General features: G+C 38.4%; 2 protein-coding genes across 5 annotated transcripts in view; one reads left to right on the top strand and one right to left on the bottom strand.

The window, feature by feature from the left end:
- The window catches only part of tet1 (tet methylcytosine dioxygenase 1), a 38603-nt gene extending 31009 nt beyond the window's left edge, over window positions 1-7594 (bottom strand). Inside the window, exons 1-2 of the mRNA XM_066692756.1 lie at window positions 7298-7594; window positions 4565-6304 (exon numbers count right to left, since the gene is read on the bottom strand). Coding sequence (XP_066548853.1) covers window positions 4565-6124 — 1560 coding nt within the window. The 5' untranslated portion in view covers window positions 6125-6304; window positions 7298-7594. The remainder of the gene's footprint in view (window positions 1-4564; window positions 6305-7297) is intronic.
- Window positions 7595-17166: 9572 nt separating this feature from the next.
- Window positions 17167-25166, top strand: slc25a16 (solute carrier family 25 member 16). 4 transcript variants are annotated; one of them, XM_066693111.1, is made up of 10 exons: window positions 17167-17308; window positions 18621-18764; window positions 19023-19115; window positions 19510-19643; window positions 19836-19899; window positions 20188-20309; window positions 20614-20680; window positions 20768-20930; window positions 21861-21929; window positions 22342-25166. In XM_066693111.1, exons 2-10 carry the CDS (start codon window positions 18668-18670, stop codon window positions 22496-22498), a joined length of 966 nt encoding a protein of 321 aa, XP_066549208.1. In that variant the 5' UTR covers window positions 17167-17308; window positions 18621-18667; the 3' UTR covers window positions 22499-25166. The 4 variants fall into 4 exon arrangements, with proteins under 4 accessions (XP_066549208.1, XP_066549209.1, XP_066549207.1 ...); XM_066693112.1 differs by having other exon boundaries at window positions 17167-17424; XM_066693110.1 differs by lacking the exon at window positions 17167-17308 and adding an exon at window positions 17315-17503.
- Window positions 25167-26045: the final 879 nt, after the last annotated feature.

Below are 26045 nucleotides of genomic sequence, written 5' to 3'. Positions count from 1 at the left end.
CAAGGCTGCTAATGACAGTAGAAGTTTGGACAGCAGCAAATTCAATTTAAAGTTTGTAATATAAGGCTGTAAATCTGTCCTGCTGTAAGAGACGTTTATTGCCACTACACTCAACGAAAGATTTACAATTAACTGAAAAGAGTTCAGGATACAGGGGAAGAGGTTATCCTTGTATGTTTGCCCCATCCAGACTACAACTGCTTGTTACCTGTGAAAACTCAAGTGTACAGTAGTCTGAGGTCGAGATTCCATTTGTTGGTCGACCCTTACCAAATACAGAAACTAATTTAAAAACAATTGTAAAATGCATAATGTATTATTCTAAATAACATTCTCCTCTTAAATTGTTATTATCCAGCATGTTGACTACCAAATGATAGCCGTGGGGTTTTTTTTTTTGGTTAATATTTAAAATAACTTATGTTTTCACAATATTTCACTGCACTGCCACAGCTGGGCACAGAACAGTAGAGTAAGTGATTGAATCCAGGCAGTTTTGAATGAAAGTACCTCTTATCCTTGATTTGCCTTGACTTAGTTGCCATTGGTGCCCTCCGGACCATGCACTATGCCATGTCACTATATTCAAAGGCTTAATTATGGGCAATGAAAGGTGGTCACATTAACCACCTTTCCTTCTGTTTTTCTTCACACTCCTGCTCTTTTAGGCAGACAGATTCACCCTTCCTCCATATTATCAGCCCTTACTCAATCTGAGGCATACAGCAATGCCCAAGGCAAGCTTCTTCAGGGTAGCCTTCTGTTCAGGTTACATCCATTGAATTCTCATGGGACGCCACTGATCTATTAATTTATGTCCAAACAGCAGTCAGGAGCAGATCCTGTAGGATTTGCTCTGAAGTAAGTTACGTGCTGCTTCTTATTTTGACAAGGTCAAAGAGAGAAGAGATTACAATTTAGCAACTGTAGCTCTGACACAGACCAACTCTTGTTGAAACACAAATATTTTCATTATTTTAACTGGTGTAGTGTGGACGAGTGAAAAATTGTCCTCCCCCAAGGTATTAAGCAACCCCCCCCCCCCCCCCCCCACACCACCACCAGGTGAAAAGGAGCTGGTGAAGGATGCATGTTCAAACAAGATGAATAACCTGGAGCTTTTTGCAGGGCTCTTGGTCCATATTACATTGCTGAGCCATTCTACATGTCATTAGGTCTACAGTAAGAATACCATTGGGAAAATCACATTATTGGTCTTAGTCTCGTCTTTGCACTTTAGATTCAATATGGCTGTTGGTACCAAAGCCATAAAAAATGTCAGGATAACTAATTGTAACACAGGTAAAGAAAACCAAATAAAAAAATGGATGCTACATTGACACATGCTACATGATACATGCAATTTTGACAAGCAGTGTGCAGCACATACATTTCTATGTAATAATGATGTAATCTTCTTGGCTGAATCTTGCCAGCTTAGTAGTTTGAACTTATATTATTGATGTATTGTTCCAAGTCTGAAAACTCAGAGGCAGGAAAGGAGTTAAAGGTAACTGTAGTTACAGGTAGGGATGATTTATGAAAGAATAAAGCATTCTCAATAGGATTGGTATAATCTTGCAAACACAAAAGCAAAACCTTTTTAAAATTATGATGCATTAAGGACAAGTTCTTTAAACCATGACTGAGTGTTCTGTATACTGTGAGGTTTCTCCCTTATCTCCAAAGACCTATACAGACAAAAACAATAACGAAATTTAAATACTTTTAAAGAGAAAATATGTGCGACATATATTTAATCAGCTATTATCTTCCTCTGACAGATTTACAAGCAAAGTGAATAAATTAAAGTTAGATAAACTTGAGCAGTATATCTTGTTCTACAAGAACAAATAACATTTGGTTATTTATTGCACATGTTCCAGACAAAGTGTGCAGAACTGGGTGTTAAAAGCCTTAAAGCTGCTTTACAAGCAAACACAAGTGGATGGCAAGAGTCTACCATTCAGAAACCAGTTTCTCTCTTCTTGCTTCAGTATCAGTGCCATATGAATGTGTGTACTGCTGTATTCCTGCATCAAAATATTTTTTCATGAACACTGGATTGAATAAGTAATGTACTTACTGGGGTCATTAAACTGCTCAAGGTGGGCATACAATGTACATTGTCCATTTGAAAATATTAAAAATTGAACTGTGCAAGTGGCACCACCCGTGTTACTTGAATTCCTTTTCCCCCACATTCACTCAAGTCAAATACATTCAAAAGTATTCCACTTCAATGCAAACAATCCCACTCCCTTCTTGTTAAACAGCCATTCAAACACACTGCACTGCTGCTCCCCTTGGGCAGTTTAGCACACCAGGACTATGGATAGCTCAGCAGTCAAATCATTTGTAGGCTATTGACCCAAATGTCTTCAGCTCAGCAAGAACACTTCGAACAAAACATCGAACTCAAGTGTGATTAAGGAAAAGAACTTGACTAGGGTCCAAAGGGCTCACAAATGGAATGTCAGGTGACACTTCAGTCTGAGCAACAAACATGCAAGCTCCCTACCCAGACCCGAGTGGGAAAAGGCTGTCTTATGTGATAGCATGACCCCTACCAAACACACACTTGGCAAGATGGAGATAGTACAGGTTATAGTGTAGCTTTGGCTCAACAGCAGTCCATATTACAGACACTATTGTTCTCTTGGGGAAAACATTAGACTTTACACATTGGGGGGGAAAAGAAAGAAAGATATGTCTATATTTAAAAGTTAATGTTTAAAGCCCACTCACCAATGTGATCATACACAGTGTATCACTTTCACCCCCAGAACCTTACTTCATCGGTGTGATAATGCTACAGTTACAGTGCACAAAATCCTTTACTTTACAATACAAATGATAAAAAAACACTACTACAAAAAATATATAAAAGTATATATAAAACAGGGCACAACAAACCAGGTGAAGAGAGTCTCTTAAAGCAACTGAAAACCATCAATACCTTCTCAAATAATCTTTGTTGGTCATTGAGTTTAAAGTTTAATTGTTAATAGTTTCCTCACAAAGAGTTCTGGGAACAAAGGTCCTTCAAGCATAATAACCATAATCTAATGGTCATCTTAACACACATAAACAGCTATGCTGATAAGACTGATCATTTGTACAGCTGCACTGTCATTTACTGATGAATTACAAATGATAACTTTTTTGAGTATATAAATTGCCCTTTAAAAGTCAAAGAGTTCAGAAAGAAAGCATTGGTAAAATAACAAAATAATAATCAAAAGAAAAAAGTATAAATCAGTTGTTTTAATTATGTACTGTTCAATAGAGTGATCAAATAATTCCACTTACCAATACATTTTGAAGAAAAAAACTTACTAAAGAGAAAGTCAGGCAGCATTACTTTGTCAGTTTTAGTGCCCTAGAAACATGTAATCTGAAGTGCCTGTAGACAGTATAGCTTTCACTGAAGGATTAATTAAAACACACCTGAGCTTGGCTCACCCTAAGTGCCAGCCTTCAGGGAAGGGGATATAGTGAATAAGAAATGAAATAACTGCCATGGCTAAGACAGTTTTTCCCCATGGGTAGTTTAAACTGGTTTTACTTTTGAATGAAAATGAACTTTCAAAAGGACTTTCAACACTGCATTCTCTGCAGACCATCTGAACCCAATGTTTCATTTGTTGCAAAGACGTAAGCAGACTTGCCAGGCTTGTGTCTTTCCAGCTGAGAATACACAGTTAACGTGTTCCACCTCCTGGCGGAAGCACACTGCTCAGATGGCAAAGCTTTGGAATTGGAAGCGCGGTAACAATATCGTTCAGTAACACAGCGCAGAACGACAAACCCACCAGGCAAACACTTCCTCCAGCAGTTTACTTCACAATTTCACATGCATGAGAAAAAACAATTAACTACATAGCAGGAATCAAAAGAAGTTCAAAACAAAACAAGACCCAAAAAGACGACTGGCTCACGAATATGAGGTAACATTTCATTAATGTAATGCAGCGGACTTTAACCTAGCTGCAGTGCCATGAAAGCATCCAGACACACAAGGAAGAGCCAGAGTTCGAACTTCAACTAGAAATGAAATAAGTTACGATTTTCTCAATCAATTACATCAGTCAATAAGGCCATATTCATTTAATTATAAACTCATGTAAATTAATTTTCAGCTCACTTTAAAATAGCATCTGGTCCCTTCAGATGAAGGCTCACAAAACATAGCATACCCTTAAAGACATAATAGCCTACTAACCAAATACTAAAAATAATTAATTTTGTCTGTTTCATATCCCCTTGGCACTTTTGGCAAAGTTTTCAAGTTCTACAGTATTATTTCTGAAGAATTATAATAATGCCAAGAGGTAATTCAGGCCAGAAGTCAAGTGATGCTTTCGGTCTCTGTATTAACACTAAATGTTGTTCTTGAGACATAGATTACCAATTCACAAAGTCCCAAAGTTGCTTGAGATAGTTAAATAAATAAAATGGAAAATATCATGTAAATAATCTTCATGTAGAATATTTGTGTGGTTATTAGACCTGGTTTGCCTCTTCTTGGTTGAATGCAGTAAATGCACATGTAATGTCTTACCTCAAGCGGAAATAAAGATGGCCTCTTCTTCAGTACATCGCATTTCCTCAGCTTGCAGATTTGGTGGCCTGTTTTACGGTTTCTGCAGCAACTACACTCCCCACAGTTGATCTTCCTGAGACATGGCTCACAGACTCCACACCGCCTCCTCTTCTTCTTATCCATCTTGTCAGGGTCAGATGAAGCATTCTGACCACTGCCCTCTGAACCAGATAAAGGGGTCAACACTCGAGGCATGCTCAGATCTAAGCACCTTGGTTCTTCTTCTATATCAAGCAAGGAAGCGTTGCTTTCAGAGCTACAGAATGATTTACCGTCTACAATGGCGTCCGTTTTGAATCCAAAATCCATCCCTGTTGCTAAGTTGAAAATATCTGAACTGCTGTTGCAATGTTGTGCTGGGGTTTCTGAATCAGAAGTCATCTCTCTACAGAGCTCAGGGCTTTCAGAAAATTCTTTGGTCTCTCCTTGACAAGGTGGCCCTGAAACTGCCATGGAGGAGCCGAGTCCTGGATTCACTGTTGCGTCCTGCAACACACAGCCCTGCGAGTTTTCTTCAAGAGCTTTGGGGGAAGGAATACAGGCAACTCGAGACTCTGGGCACATCAAAGTGGACTGAGGTGTTGAATTCAGTTCAGGACACAATCTGGGGGACATCTCTCCCTGGTTTTCAGACACAAGTTTTATACTATGGTTTAACGATTCTGATAGACTTGTGGCTGAAGAAACAGATTCCATTTGGTGGGACTCAGTGTCAGTAATCGAAGCCTCATCAGGGTTTGATGGACCACATTGTGGTATTACAGTACCTTCTGAATCTGGCAGTTTTTGGAGCTCAGGATCTGGTTCATCATGGCTCAGCTTATCTTCAGGACTATCAGAACTTGTAACAGGCTCCCCTTCCTCTACAGGTGAAGGAACCCCTTCAACAATTTCCCTCACCGTCTCTTCCTCTTGTTTAGGGTCTTTGTTGATAGCACAGTTGCTGATTTCAGGGCAAGAAGCGTTCTTAGCCTGGGTCTCATCCCCACCAACTTCAGTGGCATCATGTTGGTCTGGGTCATCCTCAGGAGGTCTTTCACTGATGTGACTTTCACTCGTCTGTGCTGGCTGACTGCACCTGGACTTTGAAGTCCCCTTCCTTTTGTTAAGCTTTGGAGCACAAGGCGGGATTTGGGAGAGTGGTTTGCCTCGAAGAGACTTCCTAAGGCCTGGAGGGTCTTCAGATAAACCTTGCTGGGGAATGGAATTACCCGAGGGCCTAAGCCTTGTTGATCCTATTACACGAGAGGCATTTTTAACACTGTTCTGTGATCCCTGTGAGCCCCCCCTGCCGGATTTGCCAACTTGAGTGCTCCTCAGCTCCTTGGCTGCTTGTTGTGTTTTCCAGCCTAAGTTTCTAGACCTCCCAGCATCCTCCGTCTTTCTCTGTGGTGGCTTTCCCCTTGACTTGTTGGAGTTAAAAGTCTGTCGCTTGGGTGGTTGAACATTTTTCTTTTTCCCAGTTCTGGTTGTGCCTCTAGGGGGTGCTTTCTTGGATGATTTGGTAGAGCGAGACATAGCTGGACTGGAGGAGAGTGGAAGGGTGACAGGATGAGGAAGCAGGCATGAGCATGAGTTGTGCTGTGATCCCAAGCGGCTCCTTTAATTTTTCCAGGTTGCACTTTTTTTCTATCTTATTACAATCACATGGGTTTACTATTTCATCTTTGCACTTTGGTGAGAATTTTGTAGGGAAACCTGCAAAATAAAATGTTGTTATACATATGTTTTGGTACAACTTAATATATCGAAAATACATGCACAAGTAGTCACATTAATACAAAAACATGTTGTCAAATTTGACACATTATATTTTAAGTGTTTTTCAACATAACCACAGTTTAAGCTATTCTTTGTATAACAAATTTCAGTGCCTTTCAAGTATTTATTTCATCAACAACCAACCAACCAACCAACAGCAATACAGTGAGAACTGATTACAAGGACACACTCTCAAAGTTTTGATTTCAATTACATATCACGTTTTAAATTATTTCCAATTCATGGGTCATGTTTTATTTGCGTTGTACAGTCAAATACAGTCATTTAACGCATGGGCTATACAGTGATGAAGCCACTGAGGAAGTGAGCATGTTAAACCAAGCCAAATATTGATCTAATCAGAAGTTACTTAACATATTTGCATTACTCAGTAGTATATTTATGTGTCGTGCTCCTTTAAGAAACGCAGTGGAGATGGAGCGTGTAATGTGGGTATTCACCCTGAAAACGGACACAACACCCTGTCAAACCAGTGACCCGTGGAAAAAAGACACACTCGACCCTGCTATAGAAAATAGGGACATTTATTTGACCTCTAATAATAATCCAAGCATCGTGCATTACGTATATTATTGTATGTTTCCGAGTAATAGCTTTCTCATTGCTTTTAACAATATGTATTAGATTTAAAAAAAAATGCACAACAGGAACAACAGTTGAACAGAGGCTTTCCTTAAAATGTATTTAAAGCACCGCGATTCTGCGCATAGACAACTTTGCACAGGGCTTCACGCCTTTTTTAGTTTCCAACTTTCTTTGCACCACTGTCTGTCATCGGGCAGTTGTAAACAGACACTTTAAACTGCACCTTCTGCACTTATGACAATGACGCGAGATTGTTGTGAATTGTGACACACGTCTTTTAACTGACTTAAAAGGGAAAAAAAAGAGATCAAATGAGTTACATACCAGAAGGACAGTTGCACTGCCTGTATTGCTAATAATACTCCAGTCTTGCAAGACACGGACGATCCTTGTATTTTTTTTTTCCTTTTCAAATATAGTTGGCAGCACCACTTGGATAAAATAAGACATGAATGCAAACAATCGATACTGTTTAACTGAAGTGACCCTTGCAATAAAAATAAACATAAAGCCCCAATATGAGTAAAAACCAATAATATAAAATAAAAAACGTAAAATCTCCCTATAGCAGTCTCTTCAAGGCAGCCCCTCTCCCAGACAAGACCTACAGTCTCGACTCGACTCGGCTCTTTAATGGACGCTTAAGGGAAAGAGAGAAAATCTGGACCGGATTTTCCCAGCCCCATCAATAAACAGATAAACCTATTAAAGTCACTGCACAAATGTCCAGAGATATACTGTATATATGTACACCTTGGCTTGAATGAATGTCTGTGTAATGGATGTCCAATAAGCCAACCACAATAATTGGTTTGAAAAATATACAGACCCGACCTTGTCTCTAATATACAAACTCAATTTATTTCTCTTCATCTGAATATGTTCCAGTCTTGATCAGTTTTTGACATTCCTAAAAACGGATCTCTCTCTCTTTGTGTTGTACAGGATTAAGTAAGGTATCTGGTTGAAAAATGGTAAACCATCATTCTTACAGGACAGAATCCCATCCAACATTTAGATATGTATAAAAATATTATTTGTGCACCTGAAAATAATCTTTGTAGAAAAAAAAATCCACAGGGATTGTCTAACACCTTCTTGTGAATACTCTTGTTTTAAACCAATTTATTTTGTATCCCAGTATATCTTGTCAGTATCTTTTCACTTGTTTCAGCATAAAAGTCCCAAATTATATTTCACAGACATACAACGGGTGCCTTACTAACCATAAGAGAGGTTCAATCGAACAATTATTGTTTGAGTTATTAGGTTTCCCATTTAATTTACTTTTTGGAGTGTTTTTATTAAATTAATTTGTGTTGTTAAATCAGGCCAAATATAAGAAATGATTGGTTGTTTTGACATGCTAGATGGCTTAAAGTCTCCCCTTTTCTGTATATTTCACCCCTGTAATTGCCCTTATGTTTAAATATTGCAAAGTTATCCTAATATCCTTATTCCAATGCCTATTAACATGTTTCGTAGCTTGTAGATCTGCTAGAAAAGCACCTTTCTGTGTAGATAATACCTGTAACATTCATAATCAGTGCTTTCACCTATTCACAAAATTGCTTTCAGGATGTCTTTACCCTACAGTTGCATAAAAGTATTTTTGTGAGCCTGAAACCTATTGTCTGAAGAATTGATTTCACTTGTTATGTTACCATTGATCTTGTAAGTGTGTCGTGGTGCTTGCTAGCAAACCAGTAAACTGTTGCAGGACTTTAAGGCTAATTTGTGCCATACAGCAAAATTAGTTCAATATGTTCAGTGTAAACTTTGACATTCTTAACGTGTCTTTCTGCTGTGAATGTTGAGAAAATGTTGGCATCTGGTCTCTTTGTACCTACACAACCCTCTGGTGGCCAGCTGGTATTCTACAGCAGAGTTTCCCAAGCTGGGGTCCGCGAGGGGGAGCTAGGGGGTCCGCGGCAAGCTAAGAATAAGGCTCTATGTTCTCCATTTTTCCTTTTATAAATGTAGTATAATGAGGCAGTTGCGGAATGTTTTATAGGTGGGGGTCCTCAACCAGAATCTGATTGGCAAAGGGGTCCTCGTGCAGAAAAGGTTTGGAAACCTGTTTTACAGAGTGTAACTGTCATAAACTTTAATTTTGCATATCATACTTGACCTATTCTCCAGCTTGGTTGTTTTTCTGACAAATAATGATTTAAGAAGAATAATAATAATATGAACATTCACATGTGAAAGGCAATTCAAACATAAATAGGGGTGTGAGGATGCCATTGGCCATTTTTCATTTGTCTTCTTGTTGCCTGTACCTTATTTATCCAGGGATCTCATCCAGTTGTTTCTGTAGGGATCCCAGTGAATTAACTTCAACACCATGGCACGGAAGCTTGTTAAACACCTTCCTTCTCCTCAGTTCCTCCTTGAAGATAACTTTCCCGATGTTAGTCTTGTTATTTGCATGCAACACTTTTAACTTCTCTACTTCAAACTGAATTTGCCTTATTTCTCCCAAGATCTGAAACACAATCATTTATGTTGTTTGTACAATTAAACAATAGGTGAACATATTTCATTGGGATGTGTTCTTTGGAGAATAGGATGGAATTATGCTAGCCAGGATTTTACTAAGCCATAATGAATTCAGGAACATAAGACACATAAAAAAGTCTATAAATGAGAGGCCATTCGACCAATCGTGCTCATTTGGTGTCCATTAATAACTAAGTGATCCAAGGATCCTATCCAGTCTATTTTTTAATGTTCCCCAATTTTCAGCTTCAACCACATCACTAGATTGTGACGACTCTGTGTGAAGAAGTGTCTCCTGTTTTCTGTCTTGAATGCCATGAAGCCCAATTTCCATTTGTGTCCCCGGGTGCGTGTGTCCCTGCTGATCTGGAAAAGCTCCTCTGGTTTGATGTGGTCGATGCCTTTCATGATTTTGAAGAACTGAATCAAGTCCCCACATGGTCTCCTCTGTTCCAGGGTGAAAAGGTTCAGTTCCTCAGTCTCTCAGTAGGACATTCCCTTCAGACCTGGAATAAGTCTGGTTGCTCTCCTCTGAACTGCCTCTAGAGCAGCGATATCTTTCTTGAAGTGTGGAGCCCAGAACTGCACACAGTATCCAGATGAGCTCTAACTATTGCATTGTACAGTCTGAACATCACTGCCCTTGTTCTAAATTCTACACTTTTGACAATATATCCATCAAAGATTAGCTTTGGTTTAAATATACACACAATATTCCTCTTTTAAAAACTGAAACATGTTAAGAGCATTCAGAACCAGGTTCATGTAGTCTTCTACCAATGTGGGAATAAGCAATATGCCGCAAACATTTGAAAGTCTGAGTTTATTTCTCTTTACGACTTATTCATCAAGACCTGCCAAGTAAATGCTGTTAATTGATAGTGTCTGCATACTCCTGCATAATTTATTTAAATACACAAATAAAATTAGAGCAACTTCAACATGATTAATGGAAAGGATTATACTCCCTTGCAGTTACTGGCACTGGATTATTACAGACACACCCTGAAATAGTTCCTTAAATCATATGTTAAAGTACACATGCTCTTTTGTATTGGATTATAGAACTGAGACTGTTGTATGTTATAACAATGCTAAGAGAATATCACAGTGTTTGCATCATATATATCTATATATAGAAATATATATGTGGACAGATATTTTTCAATATCAGCATCTGAATCCTTAATTCCTTGTGATGAAGCACGTGTGCAGACGTTTGATAACCTCGCCATGTGTGACCTGAATATCTTTTTCTATGTTCAAAAGCATAAGAGCCTCAATATGGTCATCCCTCAACAAAGAGCACAAACTGGTGGTTTTAATCCATTTAAGAATTGAGAAGCTGCATTCACAAGGAACATGGGTGAATGACTGAGTTAAAAGAAGTTTCAATGCACTGAATAAAGATCCAGAACTTGCAGAATGGGTTGCAAATGAGTGATGAGCAAATGAGCAAGATATGCACATGAAATGCACACTGACTTTCTGATGTTACACTGCAGTGTAGCGAGTCCTGCTCATCAGTGCTCTCATCAACACTACCTCTTAACTCTGACAGTGTGACATTATCCTCTTTTTTTATGCGTTGCTCTGTCGCTACGGATTGCAGCTATAGAGTCATAAATGCTAGCAAAAGCAAGTAAATCATTCTTCAAATCTTGGACATCAACATTAGTCATGGTGGCAATACCTTCCAGACTTTCAGGCTGAAATACAAAACCAGGCTCCACAATTTTCATATAATTCCTGGCATTCTTCATTAAGTTTGTATGTGTCATAAACCTGTTCTCAAGGGTAACAATGGCCTTGTTGAATATAACTTCTGGTTAGTACAGAGGATGGTAATATTAATGTAGTTAATGCCAAATAGAACAAACCAACTAGCTGAAGACTGTCCTCAGCTCCATACGTTGTTTTTGTAGTTAGTAAGTTAAACAAATATGGAAAATCTAAAAATATATTGCCAACTATTTAATAATAAAATATGAAATATTTTTTTTAATCTTTTGTTTTGCAAAAAAAACAGTTTTATGCCTAATATATTTCACATGGTGGGACAGAGACTAGATATCACGTTTTATTGCATTGCAATTAAATATTTAGCAACACTAATGATCATTATTATACTTCAAAATAAATAGCCTATACATGTCTTGCTTTTAGTTTTTTCATAAATTAAGTCACGGTCGCACTGTCCCAGCCCTTTGCTTTTGGCTCGAACCACCACCTGTGTCCCTTTCGGCTGACAATGCATATCCACTCGACACCCGCTCCTCCAGCTCTCTGTGAGCGAGCCATCCCGCCATCCCTCTGGCCAAATTAAAACTAGACTCACGCTAACGCGATTTTTTAAATCCCAACCGATATTTAAAATGGTGGGCTGCTCGCACTTAACGACAGGCAGGATTTCAACGAATTTAGGTCTTTTGCATCATGATGCCTCAAAACAACTGTTATTTGAGGTATCTGAATCAATACTTATGAAAATCAAAATCAAAAACTCAAAATAATGTAACTTGTTTTCATGGATGTGCTCAACTCTCATTGGCTGCTGCCGGTCTCGGACCCGAGTCGCATCTAATATGAATCGTGTTGGATCTGGTCGGTTAGGCCCCGACCTGCTGCTTTCTGTTCAACCGGACCCTCAATTACTCCATTGAATTAACAACCGGCTTAGATTGTACTTTTCAAATTGTGTGAAAAAGAGTTGGTTATTTAATACGTTATTCATACAATTCTATACTTAACCCCCTACTGTTTAAAATAATGAAAATGCTCTGATTAAGAAATGTTTGATTACTTCAATTAAGGTTCAATTAAGCAATCAAGAGCTCTGTTGGAACAGAAACCACAGCCAGTGCCCATCTTGCCAAAGACTGGGCAGCTTATCATTTGGCCACTTTACACTATGGCTACAGCACTGAAGGCAGTAATGACAGATGCTTTTCTATTAGCTACCATTATTGTTGTCTCTTGTTATAGGCCCACTACTGGCCACTGCTGTGTGTAAATGAGTGAAATCACTCAAGCTGATATTTATTGATTTATTTAACTGGGTTTGTTGAGTGGAAGTCTGATATGTCCATCCTGTTGGCTTTAGATTATGTCCAAACAAACCACACAAGGCCATGGGGGACAGGGAGTGGATATGTCCCGCCTATGGCGATTTGTCAGGACAGGGCCTTGCCCTGCTGATGCAAGAAACAGAGCTGCTCCCGGCCAGAAGAGATGGTATGACATCTTTCAGAGGGTATGTATTGACTAGAGATTATGGGAAACCCGGTATAAAGCCATGTAACATAACCTGAATGTTTCTTCTTAAGGGACAAGAAATTAGAAATGTCCAATGCAGGTCTGTGGACAGGCAACTCTATCTGGTGTCCCACAGGGTTATCTGTGTGGATTCAGCCTTATTCAGGTGATTGATTATTGTGCCATACAAGAAAGAAAAGTAATGCTGGCAAGTCCATTTCTGTCACATTGCCTTCAGTGTCATACTAGTTGTTCTTACTTCAGCATGTGGCTCACTATATAGAAGGTTTTATACATTTTAACTATTTTGATTTGATACAAATGTATCAGTGTATAGGGCTGTGCCAGTGACAGATTTTTGGTATCGATATACCGTTGAAGAATGATGATCGGTATTACCGTGGGGGGGCGTGGCTTTGTTCCGCTATTCTGAAAAAGTAGGAGGACTCTTCTGTTTTATTGTTCAATCAAACAGTACAACTGGTTACTAATTGCTATGACTTAAAATTCCGACTTTAAAAAAAACTGAGGCATTTTGACTCGCTGGTCAGTTCCGCTTCACAGGAGCTGCACAATGCACAGCGTGTGCTCCGCACATCTGACTGGACAAGTGTTGCGACCGCACCATTTTCACAATAACAGCGGGGGGATCACATGACAAGTTAAAATGTGTTTTAATGATAACGATACATTTATTTATCATGTAAATACACTCACCTAAAGGATTATTAGGAACACCATACTAATACTGTGTTTGACCCCCTTTCGCCTTCAGAACTGCCTTAATTCTACGTGGCATTGATTCAACAAGGTGCTGAAAGCATTCTTTAGAAATGTTGGCCCATATTGATAGGATAGCATCTTGCAGTTGATGGAGATTTGTGGGATGCACATCCAGGGCACGAAGCTCCCGTTCCACCACATCCCAAAGATGCTCTATTGGGTTGAGATCTGGTGACTGTGGGGGCCAGTTTAGTACAGTGAACTCATTGTCATGTTCAAGAAACCAATTTGAAATGATTCGACCTTTGTGACATGGTGCATTATCCTGCTGGAAGTAGCCATCAGAGGATGGGTACATGGTGGTCATAAAGGGATGGACATGGTCAGAAACAATGCTCAGGTAGGCCGTGGCATTTAAACGATGCCCAATTGGCACTAAGGGGCCTAAAGTGTGCCAAGAAAACATCCCCCACACCATTACACCACCACCACCAGCCTGCACAGTGATAACAAGGCATAATGGATCCATGTTCTCATTCTGTTTACGCCAAATTCTGACTCTACCATCTGAATGTCTCAACAGAAATCGAGACTCATCAGACCAGGCAACATTTTTCCAGTCTTCAACTGTCCAATTTTGGTGAGCTTGTGCAAATTGTAGCCTCTTTTTCCTATTTGTAGTGGAGATGAGTGGTACCCGGTGGGCTCTTCTGCTGTTGTAGCCCATCCGCCTCAAGGGTGTACGTGTTGTGGCTTCACAAATGCTTTGCTGCATACCTCGGTTGTAACGAGTGGTTATTTCAGTCAAAGTTGCTCTTCTATCAGCTTGAATCGGTCGCCCCATTCTCCTCTGACCTCTAGCATCAACAAGGCATTTTCGCCCACAGGACTGCCGCATACTGGATGTTTTTCCCTTTTCACACCATTCTTTGTAAACCCTAGAAATGGTTGTGCGTGAAAATCCCAGTAACTGAGCAGATTGTGAAATACTCAGACCGGCCCGTCTGGCACCAACAACCATGCCACGCTCAAAATTGCTTAAATCACCTTTCTTTCCCATTCAGACATTCAGTTTGGAGTTCAGGAGATTGTCTTGACCAGGACCACACCCCTAAATGCATTGAAGCAACTGCCATGTGATTGGTCGGTTAGATAATTGCATTAATGAGAAATTGAACAGGTGTTCCTAATAATCCTTTAGGTGAGTGTACATATATATTCTATTTTCAGTGATAAAAGTCAGTAAGTAAATTGTTGTACTTGATCCCATTTAAGGGTCAACCATAGACCTTTGCATGGGCCCCCCTGGGCCTTGGGCCCGGGGTCATCTGTACCCATTGACCCCCCCCGACGGCGGGCCTGAGGATAATCCATGCCAAAAATAAATACACAGAGCAAAGAATGAATACATACATAAACATTGCAATAAATACAGTTATACGAAAAAGGCCTACAGAAATAAGTAGGTAGATGTCCATGATTATTTAAATGTAGGCTATTAATAGATGTCTACATGTAGGCCTATTTTCACATTTCTTTATTTATTCTATTCTGTGTATTTATTTTTACTTTTGACATGGATAGTCTTCTATAACAGACTTTAATAGAGATTATACAACGCATCACAGCGCTCTAAGAAAAACTGAAGGTATGAAGGCCCCAGGTTCGATCCCTGACTCCGGCAATGAGTTTACACAGTTTCCACTTCTACACTTTTACTCTGCACAACAATGTGAAGCAGTACCAAAATAACTCACAGACATGCTCAAGTATTTCTATGTCGTATGCGACTAAATGGCTGCAAGCAGAGTGGCACAGCGGCAGCGCCTCAGGCCCATAACCCGGAGGACGATGGATCGAAACCATCCTCTGCTTCCAGCCTCTGGCAAGATGGGCACTGGCTGAGGCTTTTGCTCCAACAGAGCTCTCGAGTGCTTAATTGAACCTTCATTGAAGTAATTAAAAAATGACTGATCAGAGCATTTTCATTATTTTAAACAGTAGGGGGTTAAGTATAGAATTGTATAAAGAACTTATTAAATAACCAACTCTTTTTCACACAATTTGAAAAGTATAATCTAAGCCGGTTGTTAATTCAATGGAGTAATTGAGGGTCCGGTTGAACAGAAAGCAGCAGGTCGGGGCCTAACCGATGAGCCGCTGCCCTCTGCTCAAACCTGCAGCTCGCCAGGCAGCTGCGACCAGATGCAACACGCTTCATATTAAAGATGCGACTCGGGTCCGAGACCGGCAGCAGCCAATGAGAGTTGAGCACATCCACAAAAACAAGTTACATTACTTTGAGTTTTTGATTTTGATTTTCATAAGTATTGATTCAGATACCTCAAATAACAACAGTTGTTTTGGGGCATCATGATGCAAAAGACCTAAATTCGTTGAAATCCTGCCTGTCGTTAATTGCGAGCAGCCCACCATTTTAAATATCGGTTGGGATTTTAAAAAGAGCTGAGTTGCCAGAGCTGTGGAATATAAATAATAGTAATTCCAGTACAGCCTTCAATAAGTTATAAATAATTTCACAGCCGTTTTCATAATGCAAAACATCGATAATGAAAACCTCTGCAGCAAAACCAGTTTCATTATTCAGATGAAAGTAAGTCTATACAACAGTCACAATCCCACGTATCACCTCACGACTGTGATACTCATTTATTCATACTATTGTACACCTGTGTGCTGTTGGCAGGGAATTATTTCGTTAGTAACGATGCAGTTTTCACTTTCACTTCAGAAATACAGAATCGTTTATATTAGCAGATTAAACAGTTGAATATAAACGTAACTACTTAGAACATTGTTAAATGTAAAAATGTAACTTATTAGCCTGTGTAATTTACCATTGTTAATAAACGGCATGCGTATACATGTTGTAAGTGTAATACAGTTTTCAGTATCACTTTAGAAAAATAGATTTTAAAATAACAATTATTAAACCAATATAATGTTTGACTATTGAGAACAGTGTTAAATCTATTTTACAACACTTACAGTTGTTATTAGTAACGCATTGCTTTCAACTTTGCTTCTCGGAAGTTTTCGCCGCCATTTTTCTAAACTGTAGCGGTTGTTGCGCAGATTTCCGCAGATTTGCAGAATCGCACTGATCCCATTGGTGGAGCAGCGCAGATCCGCACAACGCATAAACGCTGCGTGTATGTATGTATGTATTTATATAAATTTGGCACAAATATTACATTATCATAGTATTTGCAAAAATAGTGGAGATTACAAAACTAAACCACAGGAAGTGAATTGCATATACTGTAGTAGGAGAAATCCCAGCAGGTTTCCTGTTGTGTCCTTTTCTCACATTATTTGTTGTCCGAAAACTTACTCAGAAAATTATGAATTATAAAACGATTTGATATGTCTTAGAAGACTTGTTGTATGCATTTAACAAAACTCTCGTTTTATTGCCAACCATAATTAAGCAAGTAATCTATGTCTAACCCTGCTTGGCAATAAAAAAAACAACAACAACGGGTAACTAATCGGTGTTTATGTATTTCAATAATTACTTGTTCGACCTGAATTCATGGAAAGCATTAACACATTTGAATATTAAAGGTAATTAGATTCCACTGCGGACAACGTGCACATGTTTTAAAGCCTACATTGAACAGGACCATTATCTCCTGCGCACAGAAATAAAGCCCGTCTGTGTGCTGCAGCTCTGCGGAAATGGCAGCGGAAACTGTGGTTGCGCACACAAAGTGCGACGAGAACGAGGAAGGACACGGTCCGTTACCCAAAGCATGCCCTGCTCGCTGTGGCAACATTAACCAGCTGCCGGGAGGAGGACCCTGTTATCTTTACAAAAGCAGGGAAGGCAGGGTGGGTTGATCAGGGCTGTGTAATTGGTTGTATCGGTAAGCCGACAGGAAACGGCGAACACGTTGTGCAACCGCAACCCGGCGCTGACAGCTGACCTTGCATATTGTATGGAAAAGGCGAGTAGGAGCTTCATAGCATGTTGGCATTAACAACATAAACCTTTGAACAGCGTGAAGGTGGCATGGCACGGAGAAGGTAAAGCCACTTTGCACTTCACATTGATCGTTTCCTAGTGCACGACACAAAATATGGTCTTGCTATTCTGTAATGTTTGAAGTTCAGCTCAAATCAAGGTATGGCATCTATAAGACTAGATGACCTACGCTTGGCAAGGTATCCAGCGCCTGTTATCTTTGAATTACACGTGTAGCAGCATGATTTGTGAATTGGATTTAATCGCGCGTCTGGTGTCCTAGCAGGGCGACGTGTTTGGTGACGAAAATGATTGCATTGCCCTGGTACTGAAGGGGCTCCTGTCTCAGTCCATTCCTCCATTTCTCTTGCCTGATTACTATATATGGTGCTACTGTTGTATTTTTAAGTTGACTTAAGACAGTAACTCTTGTAAGAAGAGGGCAAAGGAAGTAACACATCTTCTAAATAGTGTTTGAGATCAAGTAGATGAGACTTTGCAGATTAGTGTTAACTCTAAACCAACTTTAGGAAGTTTTCAATTAATGTGTTTGTAGATTAGCCTACACGTACAGATTTAATCTTATTAGGTATAATGTATAACAAATGATGCCATGTGACTGCAAACGCTGTATACAATTGTTATTAATTTCAAATAAAGATGGGTTCAACTTCCTCCTAACTAAATTAAAAATGAAGTCGACTGGCCTTACCAAAGTATTTTGGGCTTTTGTCCAAGCAGTTTAAGGACAAAGCAGGCTGGTCCAAAGAGAACATGTATCAAATCTGTTGCCTATTGTGAATACACAACACAACAGACATGATTGTATTTAATGAAAAGGCATGAGTTTATAAAATGAGTTGTTTCTTCCAAAATAACATTAAGATGGTTGCAAGATCAATATTCATACTCTGTGATTGGAGGTTTTTGCATGAATTTCAATCTGAGAAAAAACTATTGGCGGAAACAACAACAACCACCACCACCACAACAACAACAACAAAAACCTATTGTGAAAGAGCCACGTAGGTCAAGGGTTTAAGCATTAGACTATGTGACCATTTCTTAAGCTCTCAGTATTTCAGCATGTTTCCTTTTATAAGTAGCTGCTGTAGTTACACGTGTACAGTGGAACATGCAACATATGGAGAAAAATATTTGTTTTTGTTCTCTCAATAGGAAGTACTAAGGACATGGATCTATGAACACCCAAAGCAATTTCAGAAATGGCTACTGAGGCATCTGTTTCAGCCACCGCTCGGACGGGGATGCCCAGTTCAAGTCGGAAAGACTATTACTGGATCCGCTCCTTTGTCGCCGGAGGTAATTCAATCTCCAACAGAATTATTTTTAACGTGTTTTTCAACTATTTTAATAAATTATGGAGCTGCCTTCAGACTACTAAGGACACAGTGATCCTTTTCACTACCAATGCAAAATGCAGTTTTTTCAATAGGTATTCTTCAAATGACAATGCTTTCATTAGTGTATTTTATCCAAATCTCAAATCTTTTTGTTTTGTAAAATTATTTAATTGTTACTATTTACATATTTTAACTTGCTTTTCTTGGCTTTGTGCAGGTGTGGCAGGATGCTGTGCCAAAAGTACTATTGCACCTCTTGACAGAGTGAAGATTTTATTACAGGCTCAAAATCCCCATTACAGTCATCTTGGTGAGTCAATATTTCATGACACAACAAAATTAAGGTAAAGAAGACAAACCGTTTAAAATCTAATTGACAAATTCAAAGTTCATTTCTTTCTGAAGGCTCACCACAGGCATTGAGGACTGAAGGGAAATGTCACCCTGGGGTTAAAGTATTTGAAAGTTGTCCATTTCCTAGTGTTCTAGCTAAACTGAGCTACTGCATTCAAGAACAATCCCAAACCCTGCTGAACCACTCAAACTGAGTACAGAAGTACTGATGGTTTCTGTAATTTCTTCCCACTGGACTGAGTAATCGACAGAACTTGCAGCTTGTCATTCTTTTCACGCATGTCAATCAGTGCCATCCTATACCAAATCACTTTTTTCCAGCATCAATATTCGTTAACTCTTTTCTGTAGGAGTGTTTGAGACACTCTGCGCTGTGCCAAAGAAGGAGGGATATCTTGGCTTATACAAAGGAAATGGAGCCATGATGGTCAGAATATTTCCATATGGAGCCATTCAGTTCATGTCCTTTGACAATTACAAAAAAGTAGGTTAATACTGTATCGGTTCTATTCTGAAATATGCCATGTCTTAGAATTAAAATGGTTACTGTAGGTTTGTTGGCAGGTTGTTAGCCTACATTATTTCCAGTATTATGCCATTATAAAATAAAGGAAGAGAAAACAAAATGAATTTATGAATATATTAAATGCATTTTCAAAATCTTCATTTTCAACAGTTCCTGAACAAAAAGTTAGGCATCTCTGGACATGTTCATCGGTTAATGGCTGGATCTATGGCAGGTAAAGATTTTGTATGGAATTCAACAGCCTGTTTGCATATTAATTTAGTCTTTTGAAGAGTACTGTGAATTCCTAGTACCCAATCAGATTCATATCTTCATGGCAAATTATTGGAATAAATATCAATCCTTTTATAATCTCTTAATTAGGTTAACATGTTGGTAACAATAGTGTTTATTGTGCACCTCTCTAAAGCAGATTGAAAATGTATTACAAAAGCAAGTATGCAGTGATGTTTAAGAACTCTGATGGTTTTAATTGATTGAATGTTCTATGCAATGTTCATAGGGATGACGGCAGTAATTTGCACATACCCACTGGATGTGATCCGAGCCCGACTTGCATTTCAAGTTAAAGGGGAACACGGATACACTGGAATTGCCAACGCTTTTCAGACCATCTACAAGCATGTACGTCCTGTGGAAATGGAGCGTTTTGTACACAAAACTGTTTGCAATCTGAATTCCGCATGTTGTGCTGTACTGTAGACTGTAGTTTTACATCGCAGCAGGAATAACTCATGCCCGTTTTTGCATTTTTGTTTTTAACAAATGTATTTAACAAATCAATGAATAAAGATTTAACTCTTAACCTGTTAGTTTGTTCCTTTACAATTTCTACTGGTATAACTGATAAACCATTTAACCTGCTAAATGACTGAGCAGATATCCCATTGAAAAAACATGCATTTTTATTTATTTTCCTTTTTTAAAGGAAGGGGGTGTCAAAGGCTTTTATAGAGGTTTAACGCCCACCCTCATAGGGATGGCACCGTATGCAGGTGAGATGTACTTCTCATTTTCTGAATTGAAAATGGCGGGGAACACAGTCTACAGTTTGACTTTCTGTGGTGCTATTTTTCTTGCAGGCTTCTCCTTTTTTACCTTTGGCACACTGAAAAGCCTGGGCCTCGCTCACGCTCCTGAGCTCCTGGGAAAGCCATCGTCCGACAATCCAGATGTCTTAGTTCTGAAAGCTCACGTGAACCTGCTTTGTGGAGGGATAGCTGGAGCAATTGCACAGACTATTTCGTAAGTTGTTGCAAAACGCCACTCGGCTTCATTTTCATATCTTTGCCGGACTGGACAAATGTAACGTGCTTGGCAAAACTTTTAGCAATTTCAAAATGTTTAACTTTTTTTTTTTTTTTTCACCATTGGTTTCATGCATCACATGCCATTCCCAACAGTGTAATCTGAAAAATAAAATCACTTGCTTTAAAGGGGAACTTAGCACAGTCGCCAAAACATGAGTTTATATGTATTCTTAGGAGTGTATAAGTATCTTTCGGTTCCATTCTATAATTTTAGTAACTTTTAAAACGTATAACTTCAGTCACAATCATGGCTTCTGGAAATACCGTAAAGGAGTACCTGCCTGACCGCAGAAAAGACTACATCTAAAGTGCAAGGGACTTGTCTTTCCCGCAGCAGCTATGTTTAGTGATTATTTGATAGAGATTGTAAATTAGCCTAACGCTTAAATGTTCTTTATATTTTAAGGTCAAATGGCAGCCTGAATCCCAACCTTAGCCAACACCAAAATTTCAAGGTGGCCCCATACAAATCTATACCCGATTTCAGTTGGCATTAGAAAAAGAACCCTAAACTATTCAACAAAAAAAACGTTTAATGGGATCTCTAACCCTTGCCAGGACCAAAATGTAACCCTACTTAATTTAAATACAGAATTTAGCAAACCTATTCAAAATGATACTTTATAAGACACTTAAATGTAATTAGTCCATTCCTACCTACGTCTGTATCCTCAATTAAGACTTCCCCTTTATAGTGGAATATTTCAAGCTGAATGTAATGGTAAAAACACATTGTGAATTATTTTTAGACATCCAAATCTCCCATTAATACAGGTGTGACTATAACCTAGCCTGAACATAAATGTGATACTGTCATGCAGTGCCTAATTCCAGATGAGTTCCCTCATGCAAGAATGTTTTGCAGATATCCGCTGGACGTGGCTCGCCGTAGGATGCAGTTAGGAACAATCCTTCCAGACTCTGAAAAGTGTCTGTAAGTACCTGTAGGTTGTAGCCCATTAAAAATGCACAACGGTACAGATACAATTGGAGTAGTCTGGGGGGGAAAGCATTTTGTATTGTACATGCAGGATCTGCATTTCTGTGCAATTTGGATGATTTAGAGCAGTTAGTGACTACATTTTCAAGCCAAAAAAAGAACTAGCGATCCAACAGGATGTAATTTCTTTAAAGCATATTATGGTCAGTATGGAAGTATACATTTAAATTTACTACATATTATGACTTTATTCAGCATCTCTTGCTATGGATCTACAATTAAGGTGAATTGTCGGCAATTAACGATGTTACAAGAATGTCTCCCATTTAGAAGCAGAAACCTGCAGATCACTGGAAATTGCTAAAGAAAATGTAATGCTGAGGCTTTTTTTTTCCCTCTTCCTCAGTACTTTGACCAAGACCCTGAAGTATGTGTACACCAAATATGGAGTAAAAGGAGGACTTTATCGTGGTCTGTCTCTGAACTACATCCGCTGTGTGCCCTCCCAAGCTGTGGCCTTCACCACTTATGAGCTCATGAAGCAGGTGCTGCACCTCAATTGATCACCGATTTCCCAGAAACCAAGGAACCCCCAATTCTGTTGAGAGTGAGGCCAAGAAACCTCCCTTTGGCTTTATTACCCCTAATGCAGAATGATTGTGCCATTGCTGTAAAATCACCTTAACAAGAAGCATGTACTCGGTTATTTTGAATTGCCCTGATTTCTGTGGCATAGACTGGACTCTTATACACTGAATTGATTATTTTTATATGTATAGGGTTTCCTTTTATTTATTCTCTACAAGGAAGCGAGTGTTTGAGTGGCACTGTGCTATAAGCTACCAGGTGAAATCTGTGGTTAGCTTTACCATCTACAATTTGTACGTTTTTAGGTATGTAGTGCTTTGATTTCTGTGTTGCTGGGCCACCACCTTCTACACTAACTAGTGGGGAAATGAAAATGAGGGAGATCAAACCTTTTGAATTGCACTAGGAGTGTTTCTGTATTTTGCCTTGGTTTTAATCACTGTCCTTTGTATGTTTTGTTAAATTCTGAGGGGGCTTTATTGGGTTTTTAATGGTTTTGGCTACACTTGAGAATCTCTTCCACTACTGCCTGCTTTAATTATTTTATCCTGCACCTGGTAAATTAAAATGGTTTTATGTTTTGAAAAATTAGATGCTTTCTCATGATCATGAATTTCTCAATTTATAGACTGTGTGGCTAATTTGAAGGGTTTTGTTGAAAAAAAAGAGAACCCCTCTTGCAAATTAACTTGACTGAGCTTAATTCTTTCCTATTCTATGCATATCCTAAATGCAAACATTCAGGTTAATTGTGTGTTTACTGTTCATGTAAATATTTGGTTTAAATGATAAGGACTTGTGTGGATTATAATGGCCTAGATACCCTTGTTTTGGCTTTATTCTACCAAAGGCTGCTTTACACAACAAATGCTGAGACATGGCAAAAGCATCTTCAAACACAGCTCTGGAAAAAAAGTGAGACCACTCCAAGTTCAGAAATCAATGTTATGTTGTCTCAATTTTTTCCAGAGCTGTATATGTATGTGTATTTGCAAATTGGCTATGCACTCCCAGTATGGATAGACTGTGGCTGTAAAAGGTTTTAGGTGTAATGCCCACATGGGGGCGATATTTGCCTTTTTTGCATCTCCAAAGCGTTTATGATCAGATTAACTTGCAGATGTACAGTGTAATCTTGTACTGCAATGAAGGTCTTCTATCTTCGGTATATATTCATGATTATAATCTATTAGTCACATGTACATATTTATGAAAAATATCATTATGTTCTCTAGAATGGATTTTTTTTATTTTTATGATTAATCAATTCACACCCATTTGGTTTCTAATGTATTTTCCACTAAGGACATAGCTGCAGTACCACTTCATGCTAATTATGGTATGTACTAACAGTACAGGGAATACCCTTGTAATGTTTTGGTTCAACCAATGTAATCCGCAACAATCAGTTTCTGTAACAAATATGAAACAAAAAGAGGTACGTTACTAAATTTACACTATTGAGAGATCACTCTTAATAGCTTTTAATCACTCTGGTGTGGTCTTTTCATTCCACATCTTTTGCAGTCTTCTATTTGTTTGTGTAAAAGTTCAGTATAACTGTGAAATGTAAATGAATAAAAAGATGTTCTAGTTTATACATTGGGATATTCAAGAGTGAGCACAATTGTCCATTTGATCATTGTAAATCCAAAACAACAGTTGAAAGCAAAGACTCTTGTTCATCTCAGAAGCTTGTGGGCCCACAGTCCTTTGATGTGTATACACGCATTTTTTTTTTTTTTTTTTTTTTTTTTGTACGTGTGTAGTTCTGGTACATAATTTTTGTAGACCTTTATTAAAATTTGGGTGGGTGTGTGCCAGAATTTCAATTTACATTATCTGAATCAGTTTTATGGGAAATACATTTAAAACAATGTAATTAAACTGTAGAAAGTTACAATATTTCAGTTTGTACAATGTGGTGAGACAGACGTATGAAGCAAAATCAGTACATTAAAAGGAAATTCTTGGAAAGATATGGTTTCTTCAATATGTAACGAAACTCAGTGGGTAATGTTCAATGTAATTATGTAAATTGTAAAACTGTACATATTCATTCTGGTGTTAAATATGTCTGCTGTATGCAAAGTAGATAGTGGATACGTGATGGTTTTGGAGAATGTTCTTGATCTTCTGTATTTCATCAGTCATCGGTTTAGAATTGTGCTGCTGTCACTAAAACCTATAAAACTATGTACACAGTTTTAATTTCCAAACTTGTCAAATTACAAATTGCTGATAAACATGTATCATTCTATGCTTTATACTTGCAACACATATTTGTGGTGTGTGACTGATTATATCTGCACCTGGAAACTCTGTCTTGTAACATTATATGCTGAATTCTAATTTCTAATGATGCACTGTTGCTTACCTTAAAGGTCTCTGATGTTAAGTTGCAGATGCACCAAAATGAACTTGTTCCATCAACCAGTCTCTATGGGAATGTCTTTGCTTGTACATAGAACAAGTCAGTTCAATCAAAGTGTGGTGTGTATCTTGTGTAATTGTACAATATCAATGAGCACACTATACACAAGTCTTTTTTTCTTTTATCCATTTTCACTGTGGCCTTCTATGTTAAAGCAAATGAAAAAGTGTGAATAAATTGATTCTCTACAAAAGTGGAAAGTAGAATAACAGTGACTGTTTCTTGTCTGTCAGCCAGTTATATGTATTTTACCTTCCTTGATGAGCAAGGTCAAACATTAAATACATTGTTGGGAGAAAAAGCAAAGTACAGAGAGTGGGATGAATTGATTAATATTAACTAATTGCCTGGGCAAATAAAAGCTACAGCAGCATATAATATTTCCATTTCCCCGCACCTATTACAACTAAACCTGGTACTATTACAATTATGGTGCAGTGTTCTCATAATGAATTTGAAATAGGAATGAAAGGCACTATGAGACTGATTTACATATAGCTGCTGAATGGGGAGAATAAGGTATAAAAAAGGTATACATTCAAGGGCAAACATTGCTAACGTTCATCTTCCCAATTATTATTCTGCAGAGAGCCACGCAATCTCTGAGAACAAGGTTTTAGTATAATGGTTAACAATAATTAATTATCTCAGGTGACCTGAAACACCAGCATCACTCGTCTACTTATGCAAGAGATGGTTTTTATATGGTGAAATAAAAAAACACTTCCTTTTTATCTTATAAACTTACTATGTGCATACATCATATGATCCTGCATCATTCTTGGAAGTCACAAATATGAAGCAGTCTTATTACATTCGCAGAAAAGTGTAGGCATCAACCTACTAGGGCTGCACACACACGTCGTACGCTAATATACAGTTGTAGTGGGAAAATATACTTTTATTATTTTCTTTATAAATTTTAAAATGTTGTTAATTCAGTTTTGACTGAATTAACAACAAATCATTAGTTTGTATTTACCCCTGTCTGGAAGCTACTTCAATAGTTTGAAAAAGCATTTTGGTCTATAGTGGATGCTACAGAAATCTACCGAAGTCATGTTAACCTGCCTCTGCCTTAAGGTTAA

Source organism: Amia ocellicauda, chromosome 20, assembly GCF_036373705.1.
Source record: "Amia ocellicauda isolate fAmiCal2 chromosome 20, fAmiCal2.hap1, whole genome shotgun sequence".
Taxonomy (NCBI): Eukaryota; Metazoa; Chordata; class Actinopteri; order Amiiformes; family Amiidae; genus Amia; species Amia ocellicauda.
This window is presented reverse-complemented; position numbering and strand designations above follow the sequence as displayed.